The sequence below is a fragment of the Equus przewalskii genome, chromosome 6 (assembly GCF_037783145.1).
Source record: "Equus przewalskii isolate Varuska chromosome 6, EquPr2, whole genome shotgun sequence".
NCBI lineage: Eukaryota > Metazoa > Chordata > Mammalia > Perissodactyla > Equidae > Equus > Equus przewalskii.
The window spans coordinates 73,817,242-73,836,032 of record NC_091836.1 but is presented as its reverse complement, the minus strand read 5'-3'; the positions used below and the strand labels follow the sequence as shown (position 1 = coordinate 73,836,032).

General features: G+C 35.6%; 1 protein-coding gene across 1 annotated transcript; it reads right to left on the bottom strand.

Moving 5' to 3' along the window:
- Nucleotides 1–12,712: 12,712 nt before the first annotated feature.
- Nucleotides 12,713–13,641, bottom strand: LOC103554155 (olfactory receptor 51V1-like). Its single transcript, XM_008525060.2, is given in 2 exon segments — nucleotides 12,713–13,500; nucleotides 13,503–13,641. Coding segments are annotated over 2 exon segments (927 nt in total).
- Between the last annotated feature and the right edge of the window lie 5,150 nt (nucleotides 13,642–18,791).

Here is an 18,791-nt window from a genome sequence, read left to right as displayed (position 1 = left end):
GTGTTGATAGAATCTGTTTTTGGAAGTCAAGTTTCATTAACAATAGGTGCAACCTTGTTCCCAACATGCCGCTTCTCAATTCAGCTGTGCCTTTTTGCAGGGATATTTGTTGCTGCACATTTATTTGTTTTTTCTTTCTATTTTCAATTTTTTATATTCTCTCTTTCTTTCCTTAGAAATAAAGTAATGCCTCTTCGTGGGAAGCTTTCATTAAATGTTGGCAATAATTGTTATTTATTACTGACATTATTTCATATTCTATATTAATCAATATTACTTTGTGATATCTACAAATCTGAAATGAGTGTGCTAATTATTGAAACAATTTAAAACTTCTCAATGTTTTGGACAATGCAGTTTATAAAGACAGGCATTTTTTTCATTTTGAATTGTTATATGCTCTGTTTAAAAATTCTGGAGTAAAAAACCACTATTTTGAGGGGTTTTTTTTACTTATTATAAGAGTAATAATAATAGTTAACATTCAAATAGTGATCAGTGTGTGTTTGTCTGTTTACTAAGCCTCTTACATGTATTTATTCCTTTAGTCCACAGAACTATACTGTGAGATAGATGCTATTATTATTCTCATTTTATCAATGAGGAAACCGAGACTCAGAGGGGTTATATAAGTTGCACAAGGTAACTCAGCTAGGAAGTGGCCATGTCGAAGTTGAACCCAGGGATTTTGGCTTTAGAATATATGCTCTGTACCATGCTACATTGTCCACTATGAGAGCAGTCTTTCACTAATTATTCACTTTAAGAATGTTATAACTTATTTCTCTAAATATTTTATATTTTATACCCCTGTATCTCTTCTTCTTTTAGATATTTTGGTAGATTTTTTGAGTCTCCTTCAAACTCCTCATACCTTATAAATTTCATTATAAGATTTTGGCAAACCTGCAAGCAAGAACTGCTTCTATTTTACCAGAGAAAAGTCCAATCGGTGCAGCCAAGGGACATTATGACTATGATTTCCAGACTTGAGTAAAACTGGAAGACGCTGACCATCCCGCTTATCTAAACGCAGTTCCCTTTCTGTTAGCTTCAGAGGATATGAATTTTTTGATCACTTCCCTTAAGTGATGCAACTGAAAATAATTCACTTCTTAATTAAGAATATGAATTTATTATTCATGGATCACAAAGGAAACTACTTTGGGCATATCTATAAATACTCTGTGCAAAACATCCTTTTATTTTTAGATCATTTCCTGGGATGAGGGTTCACTGAGTTGGAAATTGTTGATTTTGGACCAAGGTTGGCATATAATTTTCAAATATTTAATGGACATCTGTGTGTTTTCAAATGAGTTAGCTCCTCAAATCTTTGGCTTTTTATGAATTTCTGCTATAGTCATATTCTGGTTTGTTGATGACCATATATGTATTAACTTTTATATGTCTTATATCACAACTAGTTGTGTTTCCATACAATATGTAGTTCTTCTATTTATTAAATGAGTATATCTTGAATGGCTCTGTCAGATATTTTAGAACTAGAGTTCTGGGGAGAGAAAAGTCAAGTTCAAATACTGCTTTCATCACTAATAGCAGGGTGAGTTTCATTTTTAACTTTGTAAATTTTGAGTTTCATCTTTGGTTAAATGTGTAAAATAGCTTTTATACTTTATAGTGTCAGAGTAAGATTGAGATAATGAATGAAACGCAATTATCACAATAGTTAACAAAATCTTCTTCCATATATACCAGTGTCAATGTAATGATAGGCATTGGAAATATGAAGATCAATTAGCAAAGCTATTTTTCCAAATGCCTAAATAGAGATCCCAACTGGCTATTTCTACTAGGAGATCCTATTTCTTTACTCAACATGTCCAAATCTAGACATTTTGCACTTATTCTCCCACCCAAACCATCCTACAATAATTTCATATCTCAGTGATTAACACACCATCACTGAAATCAGTAAAAGAGAATCAGTTAATATCGTAGAGTATTTATTGTGTCAAATATACACCAAAAATATATTAAAAAAGTAAGCGACAAATAATGAATTAAGTAAAAAAAATTTCAGCATTTATCCCAGATAACGTAGAAAAATTCAGTGTAATATAGTTTAAAAATTGTGTAGATGACTATGGAACACCAAAATAACACTGTGTTCGAGAAAAAATTTTAATTAAGGCATATTGGAGGAGATATCAAGAAAAGGCTGAACTGAGTCTTGAAGAGTGATGATAATATTACCAGGTAAGAGGGCAAGGGTTTCCAAGTAGAGGTAACATCACAAAGAAGTGAATAGACATGATGAGAAAAGTGAAAATATATCCAGAATAGAGTGATGTCATAAAAACAAAAGGATAACAAGTCTTCCAGGAAAAACATAATTAGAAAAGCCAGCAGGTACATCCAATAAGGAAAGGTCTGGTTTTTGGCACTGTGAAGGTCATTGGTCAACTCGGGAAATTAAGGACAGTACAAAGCGAATGATGGAAGGTCTATACAATCTGGTATACAAATAAAGACCTTGGCTCCAAGTGATAAATCTGGTCCAAAGCCTGAACTTACTTAATTAAATAGCTACACTTATTTTGCACTTATGGAGCCTAATGCTACTTTTGATCAACCAGGCAGAATATGAATCTGTCAGGCCCATGGGACAACCTATAGCACACAGGCTAAATCCAGCTTGCTGCCTCTTTCTGTAAATAAAGGTTTATTCGGGCACCACCACGTCCATTAATTTATGTATTGTCTGTGGAAGCTTTTGCCCTGTGGTGTCAAAGTTGAATAATTGGGACAAAGAGCACATGATCAAAATAGTTTAAAACACTTACTGTCTGTCCCTTTACATAAAATGTGGGCTGATCTATAATTTAGAGCAACAATTCAATACATTATAATGTGTTAGTCATTATATTCCTACACATTTGTCTTTGTTGTCCTTCCTTTAAGTTTTAAAACTTCTATCAAAATTTTCTGTAAGAACCGTGGTATAAAAGCCACAAAAACACATATAGCTAAACTCTTGATAAGATATAGGTCTACTTTATCATTCTTTATCATTCAGTGTTTTCTGTATATACATGGTCATATATGAAGTTTATTTTATAGTTTAGTTCCAAGAGTATGCATAAAATTTCAGTGACCAAAATGAGCATATATAATACAGGAAAAAGTGTCTCCTTGGAGGAATTAATAGTTTGTCCCTTTAACTGATAATTATAGCCATGGCACTTTAAAATTCATTATATTTGGATATCAGATCTTAGTTCAAACAAAATAAATATGTAAACCACTAATGGGAATTTATTGATTTATTTCATCCATTGTCCACAGAAATTTTATGATGATGGCTCAAATTTATCTATATCTATTTATATAAAGTTATCCATCTATCTATGGTATATATATAGCTATAGATTAAATATACGTATTAAGCAGTCTGGGTATTTAGCAGGAAAATTGGGATTAAAATACATTCAATAATTTTGGTTTCAGTTCTGTCATATAAAAAGTTTGGAAGTTTTTATTCCCATCCTTACTGTAAGAGAAACTGAAAAAACTCAAAAATCAATAAATTTCTTTTGATTCCTCAGAGAAATGAGATTGCAAGTTTAAGTCAGGCAAATACAGACAATCATAACCACTGTCAACCTTCTTAGAACAGACACTGCTGGAAACTTTAACTGTCTTGCCCTGCAGGAATATTAAAAGAAATTCTTCAGAAAGAAGGAGAGCTATATAGGTCAGAGACTCAAATCTACATAAAGAAAGAATATCAGAAAAGACTAAATGAAGATAAAATAGTTTCTTTTTCTTGTTCTTAATTAGCTTAGTAGATAACTCATTGCTCACAGTAATAATAGTAACTGTTGATTATGGAACACGGATAAATGAAATGAATGGCAGGGATATAAGAGATGGGAGGGAATAATTGGAAAAACTCCATTATAAGTTACCTGAACTACCTGTGAAGCGATATAGTGTTATTTTTAATTTGGCTTATATTAGTTGCAAATGTATAGTTAAAACTCTAGAGCAAATATTAAAAATTTTTAAAGGTGTATAATTGACATTCTAAGAGAGGAGAGAAAATGGAGTGATAACAAATCCTCAATTAAATGCAGAGAACAGAAAAGGGAAGGAAAAATAAAGAAAGAACAAATATAATGAATGAAAACAGTTGCAAACATGGTAGATGTTATTCCAACTATATCAATATTCACTTTAAATGTAAATTGTCAAAATGCACCAAACAAAATACAGAAATTTTTGAAGTGGATAAAAAACCAGGCCCCAGCTGTATATTGTGCAGAAGAAATCTACTTTAAATATACAGACACCTATAGGTTAAAAGTAAAGGTATGGAAAATATATGCAATGCTAACTAACCAAAAGAAAGTTGGATCAACTATATTAATTTCAGACAAAGCAGATTTCAGACCAAGGAAAATGATCAGGAGTAAAGTAACCATTTTGTAATGATAAGTGGTCAATCCTTCAAAGAGATAAATATCCTTAATGTGTATAAACCTAATGACACAGCGTCAAAATTTATGGGCAAAACTGCCAGAACTGCAAGGAGATGTGGACAATTCCACTACTGCAATTAGGGACTTGAACTTCCCTCTTTCAATAATGCATCAAGAAGGCAGAAAATCAGTGAGGATACAGGAGTTGAAGAGCACCATCAATCAACTTGATTTCATTGACGTTTGTAGAATATTCTATCCAACATCACAATAAATATTCTCCTCAAGGCCACATTGAACATTTACAAAGACATGTCACATTCTAGGCCACAAAATGTGGTGATAGTTGCACAAATCTGTGAATATATAAGAAACTATTAAATTGTGCAATTTAAATGGGTGAATTTTTATCATATGTGAAATATAGCTCTACAAAGCTATTAAACTATGAACACAGAAATGTATTAATTTTGGTGATGTGGATAGGATTTTGTGACATGCATGATTTGATGGAAGAGAAAGACAAAGGCTTTATAGACCAGTTAGTGTTTGAGGAAAGTCCATCGGAACTAGTAGCAAACATGAGTAATATATGTTCCTCCACTTCGTTGCCCATTAAAAAACTTGAAAATGGTTGTTTTCTGGTAACTGGTAGAAAAGTTGGAGAAAGTAGCCAAAATAATGCTTTTGGTTTTTGCTCTCTCCTTTAGGAGACAGGAGAAATGACCTAAGAATTCCCAATTTGGGCTTCTGTGGGCCCCATATAATCTATTTGTATGTTTGTTGCTCTCCCTTCTAGGCAGAAGGGTTAATTTGTTCCCAAAACTGCGGCAAAGCTTTGGGAAAATCAGCTGATAAACTGCAGGACTCTGAAGAGAAATAAATGTGTCTTGCTCACTGGTACAGAGACACTGTCTCCCTATGCTACAGATACCTGGACTCTTCTTTATTCACATTTCCCCTGCTTTAAAGACTAAGGGTAGGGCTGAGATCTCTGTGCCCTCAAGGAAGACCAGAGGGCTTATCCACTCCTCTGTTTATGCCCGGGAACATCAGGGAGGTAAAGGACACAAATATTAATACCTCTGGTGATTACAGGCATGTAAATGACTGGTCCCCTGGGGAAAAAGGGCCACAAGACAAAGAGATAACAAAGATTCTGAGGAATGTGAAGTAGAAATGCAGGGCTATATGAGGGGATGGAAATAAAAAGCCCCGGAGCCCTGAGCAACCCCAGAAACTGGTTAGTGTACTAAAGCAGACAAAGAGAAAAAAAGATGGGGAGCTGCTCCAGCCATTCTCAGTTGCCTCAGCCCCACCCTTGCATTTGCTCAACCTTGTCTGGAGATAACAGGATCTCTGAGCAGCTGGGATTTTAATCTTGGAGTTAGTAATTTAACTGCAAGGGCTTTGAGCAAAATGTGCTGTTGAGGGGGAAAAAGAGGTTATAAAAAATGACGCTGTATTGTTTTTGTTGCTATAATATCTGAATACGTGGTAGACATTGAGCAGGATCTTTACTATCTTGTCATTTCCCATTTCATAGTGCTAAAGGAGACTACCCAATGGGGACAGCTGCAATTACAATAGTGTGCTAGTGGACAAACCTCCTGGTGATTCTCACCAGTGGACAGGTGAAGATTTAGCCAGGGTTCCTCTAATCTCTGAGATTAGGTCAGATTTGGAAAAATCACTGTTTATTTGACATACGAAATAAAGTAGTCACCAGCTGGAGATACTCTGTTTTGGCATTTTAGAATTAAGGGTATGACATGTCTACTAGAGATGACCTTTTGAAAGATTTTAGCTTGCTAATGAGCTCTTGTTGAATTTGGATGTCTGAATTATAAAGACCCGGTGATTCATTTATGGGCAATTGCTTTCTGATAAATAATATTTATAGGAAAATCAATAATCTTCAATAAACTCTGCTGGACAATTGTTATCTATATACAAGAAAAAAAGTGTATTAAGCCCCTGCATATATACACTATTCCACAAAAGTTTACTTCAAATGGCTCACAGACCTAAATGTAAGACCTAACTAAACTGTAAAACCTTTATAAGAAAGCATAGATATAAATCTTGGTGAACTTGGATTAGGCAATGATATTTTAGTACAACACCAAAAGTATGAGCAATAAGAGAAAAAAATAGATGAATTAGACAATGAAAATTAAAGTACTTTGTACTTCAAAAAACACCCCAAGGGTGCCAGCCCTGGTGGCCCCTGGTTAATTTCTTCAGTCTCTGCTTCAGTGGCCTGGGTTTGGTTCTGAGGGCAGAACTACACCACTCATCTGTCAGTGCCCATGCTGTGGCAGTTAATCACACCTACAAAAAACAGAGGAAGATTGGCAATAGATGTTAGATCTGGGTGAATCTTTCTCGGCAAAAAAATAAAAACAAAAAGTAAAACATTATCAGGATGTGGAAGTGATGTGGGGTTGGTGAGCCGAGGAGTCGAAAGAAAGATTTCTTGGACTCTCAAGGTCTGGCAGTAGTGTTCTTGTATTTAGAGAATAGTGTGGAATAGTATGGGGATGGGACCCATGGGCAGTTGTTGCTACAAGCATGGGTTGAGAGTAGGGCTAAATTTAAGGCATAGGTATGCGAGTTATCTCTTTACAAGACAAAGGAAAGAATATGTAAAAAAAGTTGTTAAAATGGTATCAGTGCAGGTGGGATCTGGTTATTGAGTGGTCCTATAATTTTTAGATAAGAATCAAACCGTATTAAGCAAATGGCTGAAGCCACCACCTTAAATATTATTTTTAGCTAAAGACAAAGGAGGATGTTGGGAGTGGAGGGGGAGTTGATCATGGGAGATTACCACACAAGTACAGTAAACAAATGCTGATTTAAGTCCTTGCCTTTGGCATTGATTAAGAGTTTCTAGAGATAAAGTCATCCCTCCTTCTTTCTGGTACAGAGAGGGAGACACGTTTGCAGATGGAGATTTCCTTTACAATGTAAATGTCTCTTAACAAAGGGTAAGTAAATTCTACACCTCAGGGCCTCCTTCCCATCTGCAGTTTTTAGAAGTAACCAGTCTAAAATAATCTTCATCAAAAAGACAACCCATAGACTGGGAGAAAATATTTACAAATCATATCTGATAAGGGACTTATATCCAAAAGATCTAAATAACTGTTAAAACTCAATAATAAAAAAAAAGGGGGGGCTGGCCTCTGAGCAGGTGGTTAAATTTCCACATGCTCTGCTTTGGCAGCCCCAGGATTCACCTGTTGGATCCCAGGTGTGGACCTAATCCACTCATCAGCCATGCTGTGGAGACATCACACAGACGAAGTAGAGGAAGGCTGGCACAGATGTTAGCTCAGGGCAAATCTTCCTCAAAAAAAAAAAAAATAATAATAGATGAGACAAATACAACCACAACACCATCAGTTAATAATCATTAAGGAAATGCAAATCAAAACCACCACACCACTCACACCCATTAGAATGGCTACACTCAAAGGACAAAGAGTAAGTGTGGAGGAGATCCTGGAGAAATCACAACCATCACATGTTGATGGTGGGTTTGTAAATATTTCAGCAGCTTTGGAAAATAGTTTATCATTATCTTAAAATGTTAGAAAATAGAGTCATTATATGATCCATTCTTAGGTATCTACCCGAGAGAATTGAAACATATGTCTACACAAAATCTTGTATGTGAATGCTCATCACAGTATTATTCATAATAGCCAAAAAAAGAGGAAACAATGGTCCTCAGTTAATGACAAGATGACAGTATTGGAGTTAAAGAAGAGAAGCAGTAGAATGCCAGATGGAAATACAACACTGTGCATGCAGGCCCTTGGAGAAGGATGAGAAAAGGAACTTTGTCTATGAGAGTAATCTATGAGAGTTTCACTAGAAAATGGTTACTGCTTTTGACAGATAAATATTAACCCTTTAATCTTCAAAAAAAAAGGTGTTTCATATACCTAAAATAGCAGACTTTTCAGCAGTAAAAAGGAATGAAGCACTACTAATATGTGCTACAACATGGACGAATCTCAAAAACATTATGCTCAAAGAAGTCAGACACAAAAGAAGACGTCTACTATTTATTCTATTTCTATGAAATATCCAGATTGGAAAATCTGTGGAGACAGAAAGTAGATAAGTGGTTGCCTAGGATAGGGAGTGGGAATAGAGAATGTCTCTAAACAGGCACAAGATTTCTTTTTGGGGTGATTGGGATTTTCAAAATTAAATTGTGGTGATGTTTGTACAATTCTGAAAATAAACTGAAAATGGGTAAAGTCTATGGTGTGTTAATCATATTTAAATAAATTTCATGAACAAAAAAACCACTTAATTCGATGATGTGCTGCTTTCCTATGTCTTAGGGCTTTGAAAGTCTTAAAATGAAAAGTGAGACAAATTCGTGTAAGAGATTTGCCCTATGTTTATGAAGTGCTCTCCAAAATATTTATAGATAACTATTGTTATACTTCACAGGAAAAACCAATGAAAGGAGGCAGATATAAAACAAATGTTTAAGGAATCTAAGTGATGGGTATACAGAAATCCTTTTTTTAAATTTTTATACATTTTCTGAAAAGTAAGTCTGAAATTACTTTAAAATCAAAAAGTTTAAAATAGTCAGTAAAATAGAAAAAGATAAATTACATTGTAAATATAAGTGATCAGCAACCTAATGGTTATCACTTTTGGATCATGAATTTACTTTTCCACTGTCCCTCGTGGCAAGGAGAAAAGCCTTTACTTTCAGGAAGCAGGGAGATGAAAAAAAGAATGAAACTCAAAGTCTATACACTTTCAAAACTAATTTAGTAATATTTCTCTTTGTGGCCCCGTTAATGAGTTATTAATTGTTTCTGATCGCATCAAGGCAGAAGCTCATAGGTAGAAGATGGTAATTACCTACGCAAGGCATTTACTTTTTTGTCCTGTGACCATTAGGAAATGATCCTGAATGGTTAATTTCTCAGGAACATTTATCTTTGGGAGGCAGATATCTTAACATGACAATAACAATAAAACAATGAAAGGAAATACAATTAAGGTTTAATCGTGTATCTGTTATACAAATAAAAACAAAAAGAGAGAGGGAGAAGGAGAGAGGGACAGGGAAAGAGGACGGCAAAAGAGAGGGAAGGATAAAGGAAGGAAGAAAGGGAAGGTGGGAGGGAGGAATAGAAGGAGAGAAGGAAACAAAAAAGGAGGGAAAAAAGGAGGAAGGAAGGGAGGAAAAAAGGAAGGATGAAGGAAGGAAGGGAGGGCTCTTGATCACCCTCTGACTACTATACTTTTTATGTTCTACCCTCTATGGCCAAATTCTCCAAACAAAATACATCCATTTTATTTTCATCTACCAATTGAACTTTCCTTCGTGAACTTTTAAAATATGGATTCCAGTTCCACCATTTCACAAATACTGTTCATGATCTTTTTTTTCTAAAATTAGTAGTATTTTGTATCCAATCTAAGCCATTCTCACATGATTTTGACATACTCATTCCCCCTTTAAAACATCTTTTTGTTTGGAATCATTGACATTATGCTTCCCTCATATTTTTATTGCTTCCTTTTCAGACTCTTTTTGGTGATTCTATTGTACTTTATTTTATTTATTTATTTATTTATTTTTAGTGGGGAAGATTGGCCCTGAGCTAGCACCTGTTGCCAATCTTCTTTTTTTGCTTGAGAAAGACCAGCCCTGAGCAAACATCTGTGCCCATCTTCCTCTGTTTTGTATATGGGATGCTGCCACAGTATGGCTAGATGAGTAGTGTAGGTCTGTGCCCAGGATCTGAACCCATGAAACCCAGGCCACCAAAGTGGACCACACTGAACTTACCCATTGCATTACCAGCCTGGCCCCTACTATACCTTATTTTAATGTTCAAATTTTTTAATATACCCATATGATATCATTTACTTGATCAAGTCATCTAACCTTATGATCTCAAATACCATGTTTATGACCATCACTTCCAAATTCATTATCCAAGTCCACTGTTCTCATCAGAGCCCTGATACATACATCAAACTCAAGGCTGAACTTCTCTTCTTAAATGTATCTTTGGAAGAACTAATAAATCAAAAAGAACATGTCCAAAACAAATCTTATTAATATCTTCCTTATCTCAGTACATTCTATATGATCTCTGAAGTTTCTCCTTCCAAAAATCTAAGCATAATTGGCACCTCCTTATTTTTACCCCTCGTAGCCAATAAATCACCAAATCTTTTGATCCCACCTATTAAATATATCTCATATGCATCCATTTCTTACAAATCACTGAGCTGACATCTGCTCAAATACTTCTGTATTCTTTTGTTAATACGCCTTTATCTAGTCTTCTGTTGCCAACGCTTGTCCTTTTTATTACTTCTGCAGCAAGACTGATGTTCTTAAATCATATGTTTGGTCTTTTCACCATTCTAATTGCAATTCATTAGGAGCTCCACATTGCCCTAAGAATGAAAACTACATTAAAATCTTATCTTATACAACCTTGTTCTTGTCTGCTTTGCAACTTTTCCACCTGGAGTTTCACAGTCACTTATTCACCTATGCTTTATACAGTCCAATGTAGTCTCAATTTTTCTTTCTCGTCTTTTATTTTGCCAGAAAATTTCTCCTCTTTTATCTTCACCAGGTTATTTACCTTCAGTCTTTAAACCTCAACTACATATCACTTTCTCAGGGAAGTCATTACTCAATTCCTCTACTTGATTAGAGTATCTCTGTTTGGCTGTCAATGAACTTTTTTTTTGTTGGAAGATTGGCCCTAAGCTAACATCTGTTGCCAATCTAACTCTTTTTTTTTTCCTCCTCAAAGCCCCAGTACATTGTTGTATATCCTATTTGGAAATCATTCTAGTTCTTCTTTGTGGGATGCCACCACAGCATGACTTGATGAGCAGTATGCAGGTCCTCACCCAGGATCAGAACCAGGGCAACCTAGTCTGCTGAAGCAGAGTATGAGAACTTAACCACTCATCCGTGGGGCAGCCCCTGCACTCGTTATTAGTTAAAAGTGGCATTTGCCAAATTGTAAATGTAGATGTATACCTAGTAATGTTTGTCTGAATCACCTGGTATACTGCAGGCAAAGTCCTCTTTTGGTTCCCTGTTCTTTTCCTGTACTTTAGCAGTGTCCAGTACTGGGCCTGAAGCCCTGGGGGTACTTACTCAATATTTTCAGTGGATTTTTATAAATGTCCCACAGATACCTCAGCTCAATGTGTTTAAAGTAGGTTCTACTATCTTCTTGTGTAAACAAAACTCTTACTTTATCACTACCTCATTGAATGATACACAATCAATTCAATTTCACAAACCAGAAACCTGAGCATCAACTATGAAACCACTCTATTCACCAACCCACAATCAGTTATTATGGTGTGTTCATATATTCTAAAAATTATTCAAATAACTTTATTTGAATCATTTATTTTTTTTTTAAAAAATATTCTCATTATATTTCCCTTCTCACAACCATTATCCTAAGAGATTCCACCATCACTTCTCAACTGTGCTTTTACAATTGTTTCTAATCTAAATTCTGTTCCTGTGGACTTTATGAAGAACTTGAAATGCTATAAAGAAATCCTAATGCTATAATATTCAGTGGAAAAGATGCAGAATGAAAAATTTATATGACATAAGGTTACAACTTAATGGAAAGGAAAGAAATTAAGAAAAAAATCTTTGGATTAGAAGGATTATAAATCTATTTATCAAAAGTCCCTTTAATGGACCCCCATTAAAAAAGAATACAGTAGAGGGAGGCTCAGCATCATAGCTTCAGATGTTACTCACCTCACCTCTAGGGAGGAAAGTCTAATTTCACTGTATCATATATTTTGATTTAAGGGTTATAACTTGAACTATCTAAACAATAGATAAGTTTCAAAAATTTTAGTAGAAGTGTGTCAAAATAGAATGATAATATTGATGATGAATTCAGGGTAACACAATTTTCATATGGCAACCATGCTGCAAGAATATGTCAATAATATGTAAAGACACTTATTGTCATGCTATAATTATCCTACAGCAAAGTTTCAGAAATCTTTTCTGGAATGTGTATTGGCAAATCTTAGTTCTGTTACGTCTCTGGCATTTAGAAAGCCAATTAAGTTTTTTGATATTCAAGTCTTCACAAAAGAATAAAAAATTATAGAAAGTATTATTCAAATCATATCTTGCTGCACACATGGGGACTAGCATTATTATTTTGACCTTAAAATACTCTTACTGATAAAACCCGAGGGTTTCACCCCATTTTCAGGGAAAACCACTTCTTCATCCTGCTTCGGATCTGCTGGGTCTTTACACTGTAGATGATTGGATTCATCAGGGGTGGAAAGAGAATATAGACATTGCCCATAAGGACATGAACCAAAGGTGAGAGATGCTTTCCAAAGCGGTGCACCATGGTGAGACCAATGATGGGAATATAAAATACCAGGACAGCACAGATGTGGGAAACACAGGTCTGCAAGGACTTGAGCCTCTCCTCCCGGGATGCAATTGGCAGCACCGTATGCAAGATGAAAATATAGGAGATAAGAATGAGGACGGCATCCAACAACACGGTACAAATCACCAGAGCCAGGGCATAGAAGCTGTTGAAGCGGATGTCAGAGCAGGCCAGCCGGAGTAGGTCCTGGTGAAGGGAGAAAGAGTGAGAGAGGATGTGGGGATGGCAGTAAGGGAAGAACTTCAAACGAATGATGACGGGAAGAATAGACAAAGCACTTCTCATCAAAATGGTCACCATAAAATGAATGACTCTATTATTAGTCAGGATGGACGTATACATCAGAGGATTGCAAATTGCTATAAAGCGATCAAACGCCATGGCAAGAAGGACTCCAGACTCTGTGCAGGAAAGTCCATGAATAAAATGAGTCTGTGAAATGTAAGTATCCAAACCAATCTCCCGGCTGAGCCCCCAGAGGATCCCCAGTACCGTGTGCACTGTGGACAGCCCCATGCACAGGTCGGTGAGGGCCAGCATGGCCAGAAAATAGAACATGGGCTGGTGCAGGCTTGACTCAGCACCACGCAGTTTCTCAGGAAAACCATAGCATAGATGGAGGAGAAGGGAATTGAAAACCAGGGATAGTACTGGTCTAGGCCAGGGAACACTGTGAGAATAAATATCGAGGAGTTAATAACAGAAGAAGAATAAGTAGACATGAATATTTGAAGGTGATTTCCTAGATTAGATAAATATTTATCTACAGTTTTGTTTACACTGTCTGCTGTTTTTGAAGACAGTGAAATATTGCACGTCCACTCAGAATATAGCACCGGTAAAGTTACCTGTAGAATCCAAGGGAAGTAAGTGTGTAGGAGTAACTATAGCACAAAATGATTTCACAGGAAGTCTCCTTCATATCAGGTCTCAGAGGTTATAGAAGTAAATCAACGTCCTGACCATTTCAGGCAAATTAGATCATTAACTTCCTTCCCTTTTAGTCTCTCCCAGCCACTCGCACCACACACCAGGTGACAGTGACTATAGTTATTGAGAGCATAAGGCTGCTCCTGCTCTGCTCCTGAGTAACCTCTGAACGCTCTCTCCTTCCCCAGTCCTTGTGTACAGGGCGTCAGAACTCTGAGAGTTATGAGGAAGGAATGAAGAGGATTGTGTGAGCTGGTGAACCCGGGCTCCAGGGAGAGCACTATTCTCTCTTGGAAGATGATGCAAGTCAAAGATTCTTCCTGGTTCTTCCAGACCAGCAGTTTCCTGGGATTGTGAGGAATGGATAAATAGCAGCATTTTCGCCAGAGTCCACAAATCTTTTCTAATCTTAGAGGGAGGGTGACGCGTGGCATTGACTGAAAATTCAATACTTAATCAAAAGAGGAAGGTAAGAAGTAAACACCCAAGGGAAAAGGAAACACCAATGGGAAATCTGAAGAATTTTTGTGTCCATTTCAGTCTGAAATCAACAGAAATGTTTAGATAAGATTTATTTATTGTTCTCCACTTAAGTAAACTTTTATTTTTCACTGAATTCCTCAGTCAAACTTTCTCCCTGTTCTGAACTCCAGAGAAATGTGTCTCCTTCATGATAGGTGTAATATAAGAGCAGTAAATAGAAAGGTTTCATAAAAATATTATAAAAATGACACATACGATATTGCTAAAACATTCACTGATGTGTTAGTTGTACATAGTTAATTATGTATTTATCTGTGAAATATTTAAAATATTTTCTCCTCTTCATACATATAATTATAAAGTGCTATATATAAAATTATAGATAACTATTTTATTCAAATTTCATTTCTTTTTCCTTTGAAACATGTTCAACAAACTTTTTCTTATGGAACAGTTTCAAATATAGCATGAAGAATATTTTTCCTGAATCATTTGAGAATGTTTCCTACCTGATGCTCCATTACTCCCAAATCCTTCAGTGTGTGTTTTCTACAAAGATAGTCTCCTACACAACTATAATACAATCATCAAATCGTGAAGTTAATATTGACACATTACTACAATCAACTTTTTAGAACCCAGATAACTTTCTCCAGTTGTACCATTAACTTGATAGCAAAAAATATCTAATTCAGGATGATGTATACATTAGTAACCCTGTCTTTTTAATCTCTTTCCCTCTGCAAGTTCTGCAAACTTTCCTTGATTTGTATGATATTTAAAATTTTGAAAAATACAGACCAATATTTTATAGAATGCCCCTCATTTAGGTTTGTTTGATTCATCCTCATGGTTGGATTCAGATTATGCAGGAATGTCATGGAAGCAAGGCTTTGTTCTTAAATTGTGTGTCGTTTGAGTTTGTCCCATTACTGATGATGGTCACTGTGATTATTTATTAAGGTGGGGTATGTCAGGATTGGTCACTATAAAGTTATATATTTTTCTTTGGCATTTATTGTGTGTTTTGTGGGAGAGACTTTGGAACTATGGAAATATTATAATTGTCGTTGTTTCATATTTTATTATGGTTATCAGTCGCTATCATTTTTTTTTTTTTTGAGGAAGATTAGCCCTGAGCTAACATCTTCTGCCAATCCTCCTCTTTTTGCTCAGGAAGACTGGCCCTGAGCTAACATCAGTGCCCATCTTCCTCTACTTTATATGTGGGATGCCTACCACAGCATGGCATGCCAAGTGGTGCCATGTCCTCATCCAGGATCCGAACTGGCGAACCCCAGGCTACTGAAGTGGAACATGTGAACTTAACCACTGTGCCACCAGGCCAGCCCCCTTACTATCACTTTTTTAATGTTCAATCTGCTCCAGATTTGGCCCATGAGAGCATCATAATTTGGCTTTTGCGTCTTTTTGATATGTACTATCATTCTTTTAGCACTTATTATCGTTCCCGTAGCATTTCATTCCTTTTTTGGTGCAACAGTATGTTCAATGTACTTTCACCAGCCTGGCCATGTAATCATCCATTTTTCCAAGAAACTAAATCTCCTTTTCATACAGGTTACTACTGAGAGACTAAGCTTTGCATGCTACATGGGTCATTTCTATTGGAGAATCAATGGTCCAGGCTCTCAGAGAACTGAGAACTGAGAACTGAGCTCGAGTCAGCTCAATGATCCCAGCCCAGACAACTGAGCTCGAGTATTACATCTGTAGTTATTTCTCTAACTATCTACATATATCGGATATCTTAAGTACACACTTACACAGGTAATTCTCATTAATTCATGGTAGTTGTCTTCTGTAAAGTTGCCATAAATGCTGAATTAGTGAATACAGAACTACTGCTGCTAGGAAAATATAAGGTTAGGTTTCTACAAGCCTGGGTCACAACATTTTTGCATTTAACAGCATTTTGCATTTAGTAGCATCTAATAGAAATGCTGTTGTAGTCTATAGTTCCACTTGCCAGTGTCCCCATAAAACAAGCCAGTCTCACCAGTGTTGAAAACCTGTGCATGCACAAACTCTTTTCCTCTATAATATTTTGCAGCTATTTAAAAAAAATTTCTCCCCCAGCTCCCTGATCTTTAGAACCTGCCCTGCCTGAAGTTTAACATTTTCCCTGCCATGTCTTCCTTTGAAGCATGTGAGCTAGCCAGCACTACCTGAGAAGGATTAGCATGTTCTTAATGCTGGTCATTGTGATCATAAATTTCTTTGGCTTTCAGCCTCAGAACAGTGACATCCACTATGCAGTTTTTGTCTGAAGTCATCTCATAAATCTACAAATTCAGCTGCTTTTCCATCTTTTCCATAACTTCATCACACACTACAGATGTTACTTTAGCGCTTCTCAGAGAGTCCTCAGATACATATCAGGAAATTGTCTCTTCCTTTCTCTGGATGTACTGTGTTGTTGATTCATAAACAACAATCTCATGTATAGCAGCACTATAAATCATGCCTGAAGGAAGCTAATCTAACACATGCATTTTCTCTGTAAGGTCCATGATAGCCTTTTTTGAGCTTAGGAACACAACACTTCAGTACTATGCCTGGGGGCCATTTCAAAAAGTACAGCTACCACCAAACATACAAAAATGTTTAAAACGTGGCACTAAATAGACCATAAGGACAATAGTTTAAGGTATGAGACCTGAAACAAGAAAGAAGAGTACCACCTTTATTGACCTCAGTTGTGAACATGCATATCAGGAGAAATATTTTTTGCCATTCTGTGCATGTCCACAAATGGCCACAAAAGCTCTGAATATGAATTTTGAGATTACAAATAAATTTCAGTGAGTAGGTGAATTTGCAAATATAGAATCTGTGAATAATGTCAGGTAGACAATACATTCAGAAGGTTTTTGGCAAAAGTTTAAAGACAACTGAATTGAAAACAAAGAGTCTTTTCAAAAAACGCTACCAGAAGACAAAAAATAATCTTGACACCTTATATAAAAAATAAATCCAAATGAATCATAGACCTAAAAGTAAAATGTAAAACTTCTAGAAGAAAGCATATGAGAAAATCATGTGATCTTGGGTTTAACAATGAATTTATAGGTATAAAATAATAGCATAAATCCTAAAAGAAAAAAAGATAAATTGGATCTATAAAAATTAGAAAAAAAAAACAACTTTGCTTTGCAAAAGTCACTGTTAAGAGAAAGGAAGGACAATTTACAAACTGAAAATAACTATCTGCAAATCTCATATCTGCTAAGGGTTTTGTAATTAAAATATACAAAGAACTCTCCAAATTCAACAAGAAGAAAACAACCTTATCACAAAAGAGAAATTTATGTGAATAGGCACTTTACCAAGAAGATGAATATATGACAAATAAGCATATAGAAAGATGGGAAAACAGTATTTTTCATATGGGAAGTACAAATGAAAACCACAATGATACATCACTACACACCTATTAACATAACAAAACAAAAGAAAACACAGAAATAAGAAATCTGGCTATATCAAGTATTGGTCAGGTTGTGGAAGACTTATAATTCTCATACACTACTGGTCAGAATGTCAAATGGTAGAGTTGATTTGGAGACACTTTGACAGTATTTTCGAAAGTTGGATACATATCTACAACCAATATATCCATTCTATTCCTGGCTGTTATCTGACATCAAATATTGGATTAGCACTTTCCAGTTTAAAATGCATGCTATTTATTTTATATAGAAAGATGGAAGAGGTTAAATATTTTGAGAGTCAGAAAAGGTAGAAATAGGGTACAGTATAGAGATGTACGAAAATAGAGAAGAAAAATATAGACTATAGAGAAAAAGTAAAACTGAAATAATTAAATAATTGTACAAAGTTAAATAATTGAGAGGGATGCTAAACAATGTGGGATGTGCCAAAAAGTTCTGATTCCACTTAGTTCGTTTGGTGTCTGTTAGGTAACTTTAATGTTCAACAAAGTTTAAAGATTACCTTAACCAGTTCATTTCCTTTGAGATCTTATGATCCTTTGCAATTAGTGAAACGAACAGCTGTGGTACCCAAGAGAAAAATTACCCATGCATTTCACATTTTCCTGAGGATGCTGCCAGCCATGGAAGCAGTACACACCTGTGATCATACATTATCTTCCTTTAGAGATAAACAGAGATTCCCAGAAGTCCAGCCCCAAATTCAAGTCCCCTGTGCCCATTAACATTACTGTTTCTGCATAAAACTCCCTAGTTTTCTGGCATTCCTAGCAGCTAGTACTGGAAAATCTATTTCTAGATGATGTTTTTTGCCCTAAAATATGAAAAATCAGGTCTCTATTTGGTTAAGTTTATAATGCTAAAGGAAATTGTATTATATTATATTTTCTTCTCAAAAGCAGACAAACAGCACTAGAAATGAAGGGATCATAAACTGATCTAATTTGCAACATCTCTCTAGAAATATTTTTAATCCTGTATTA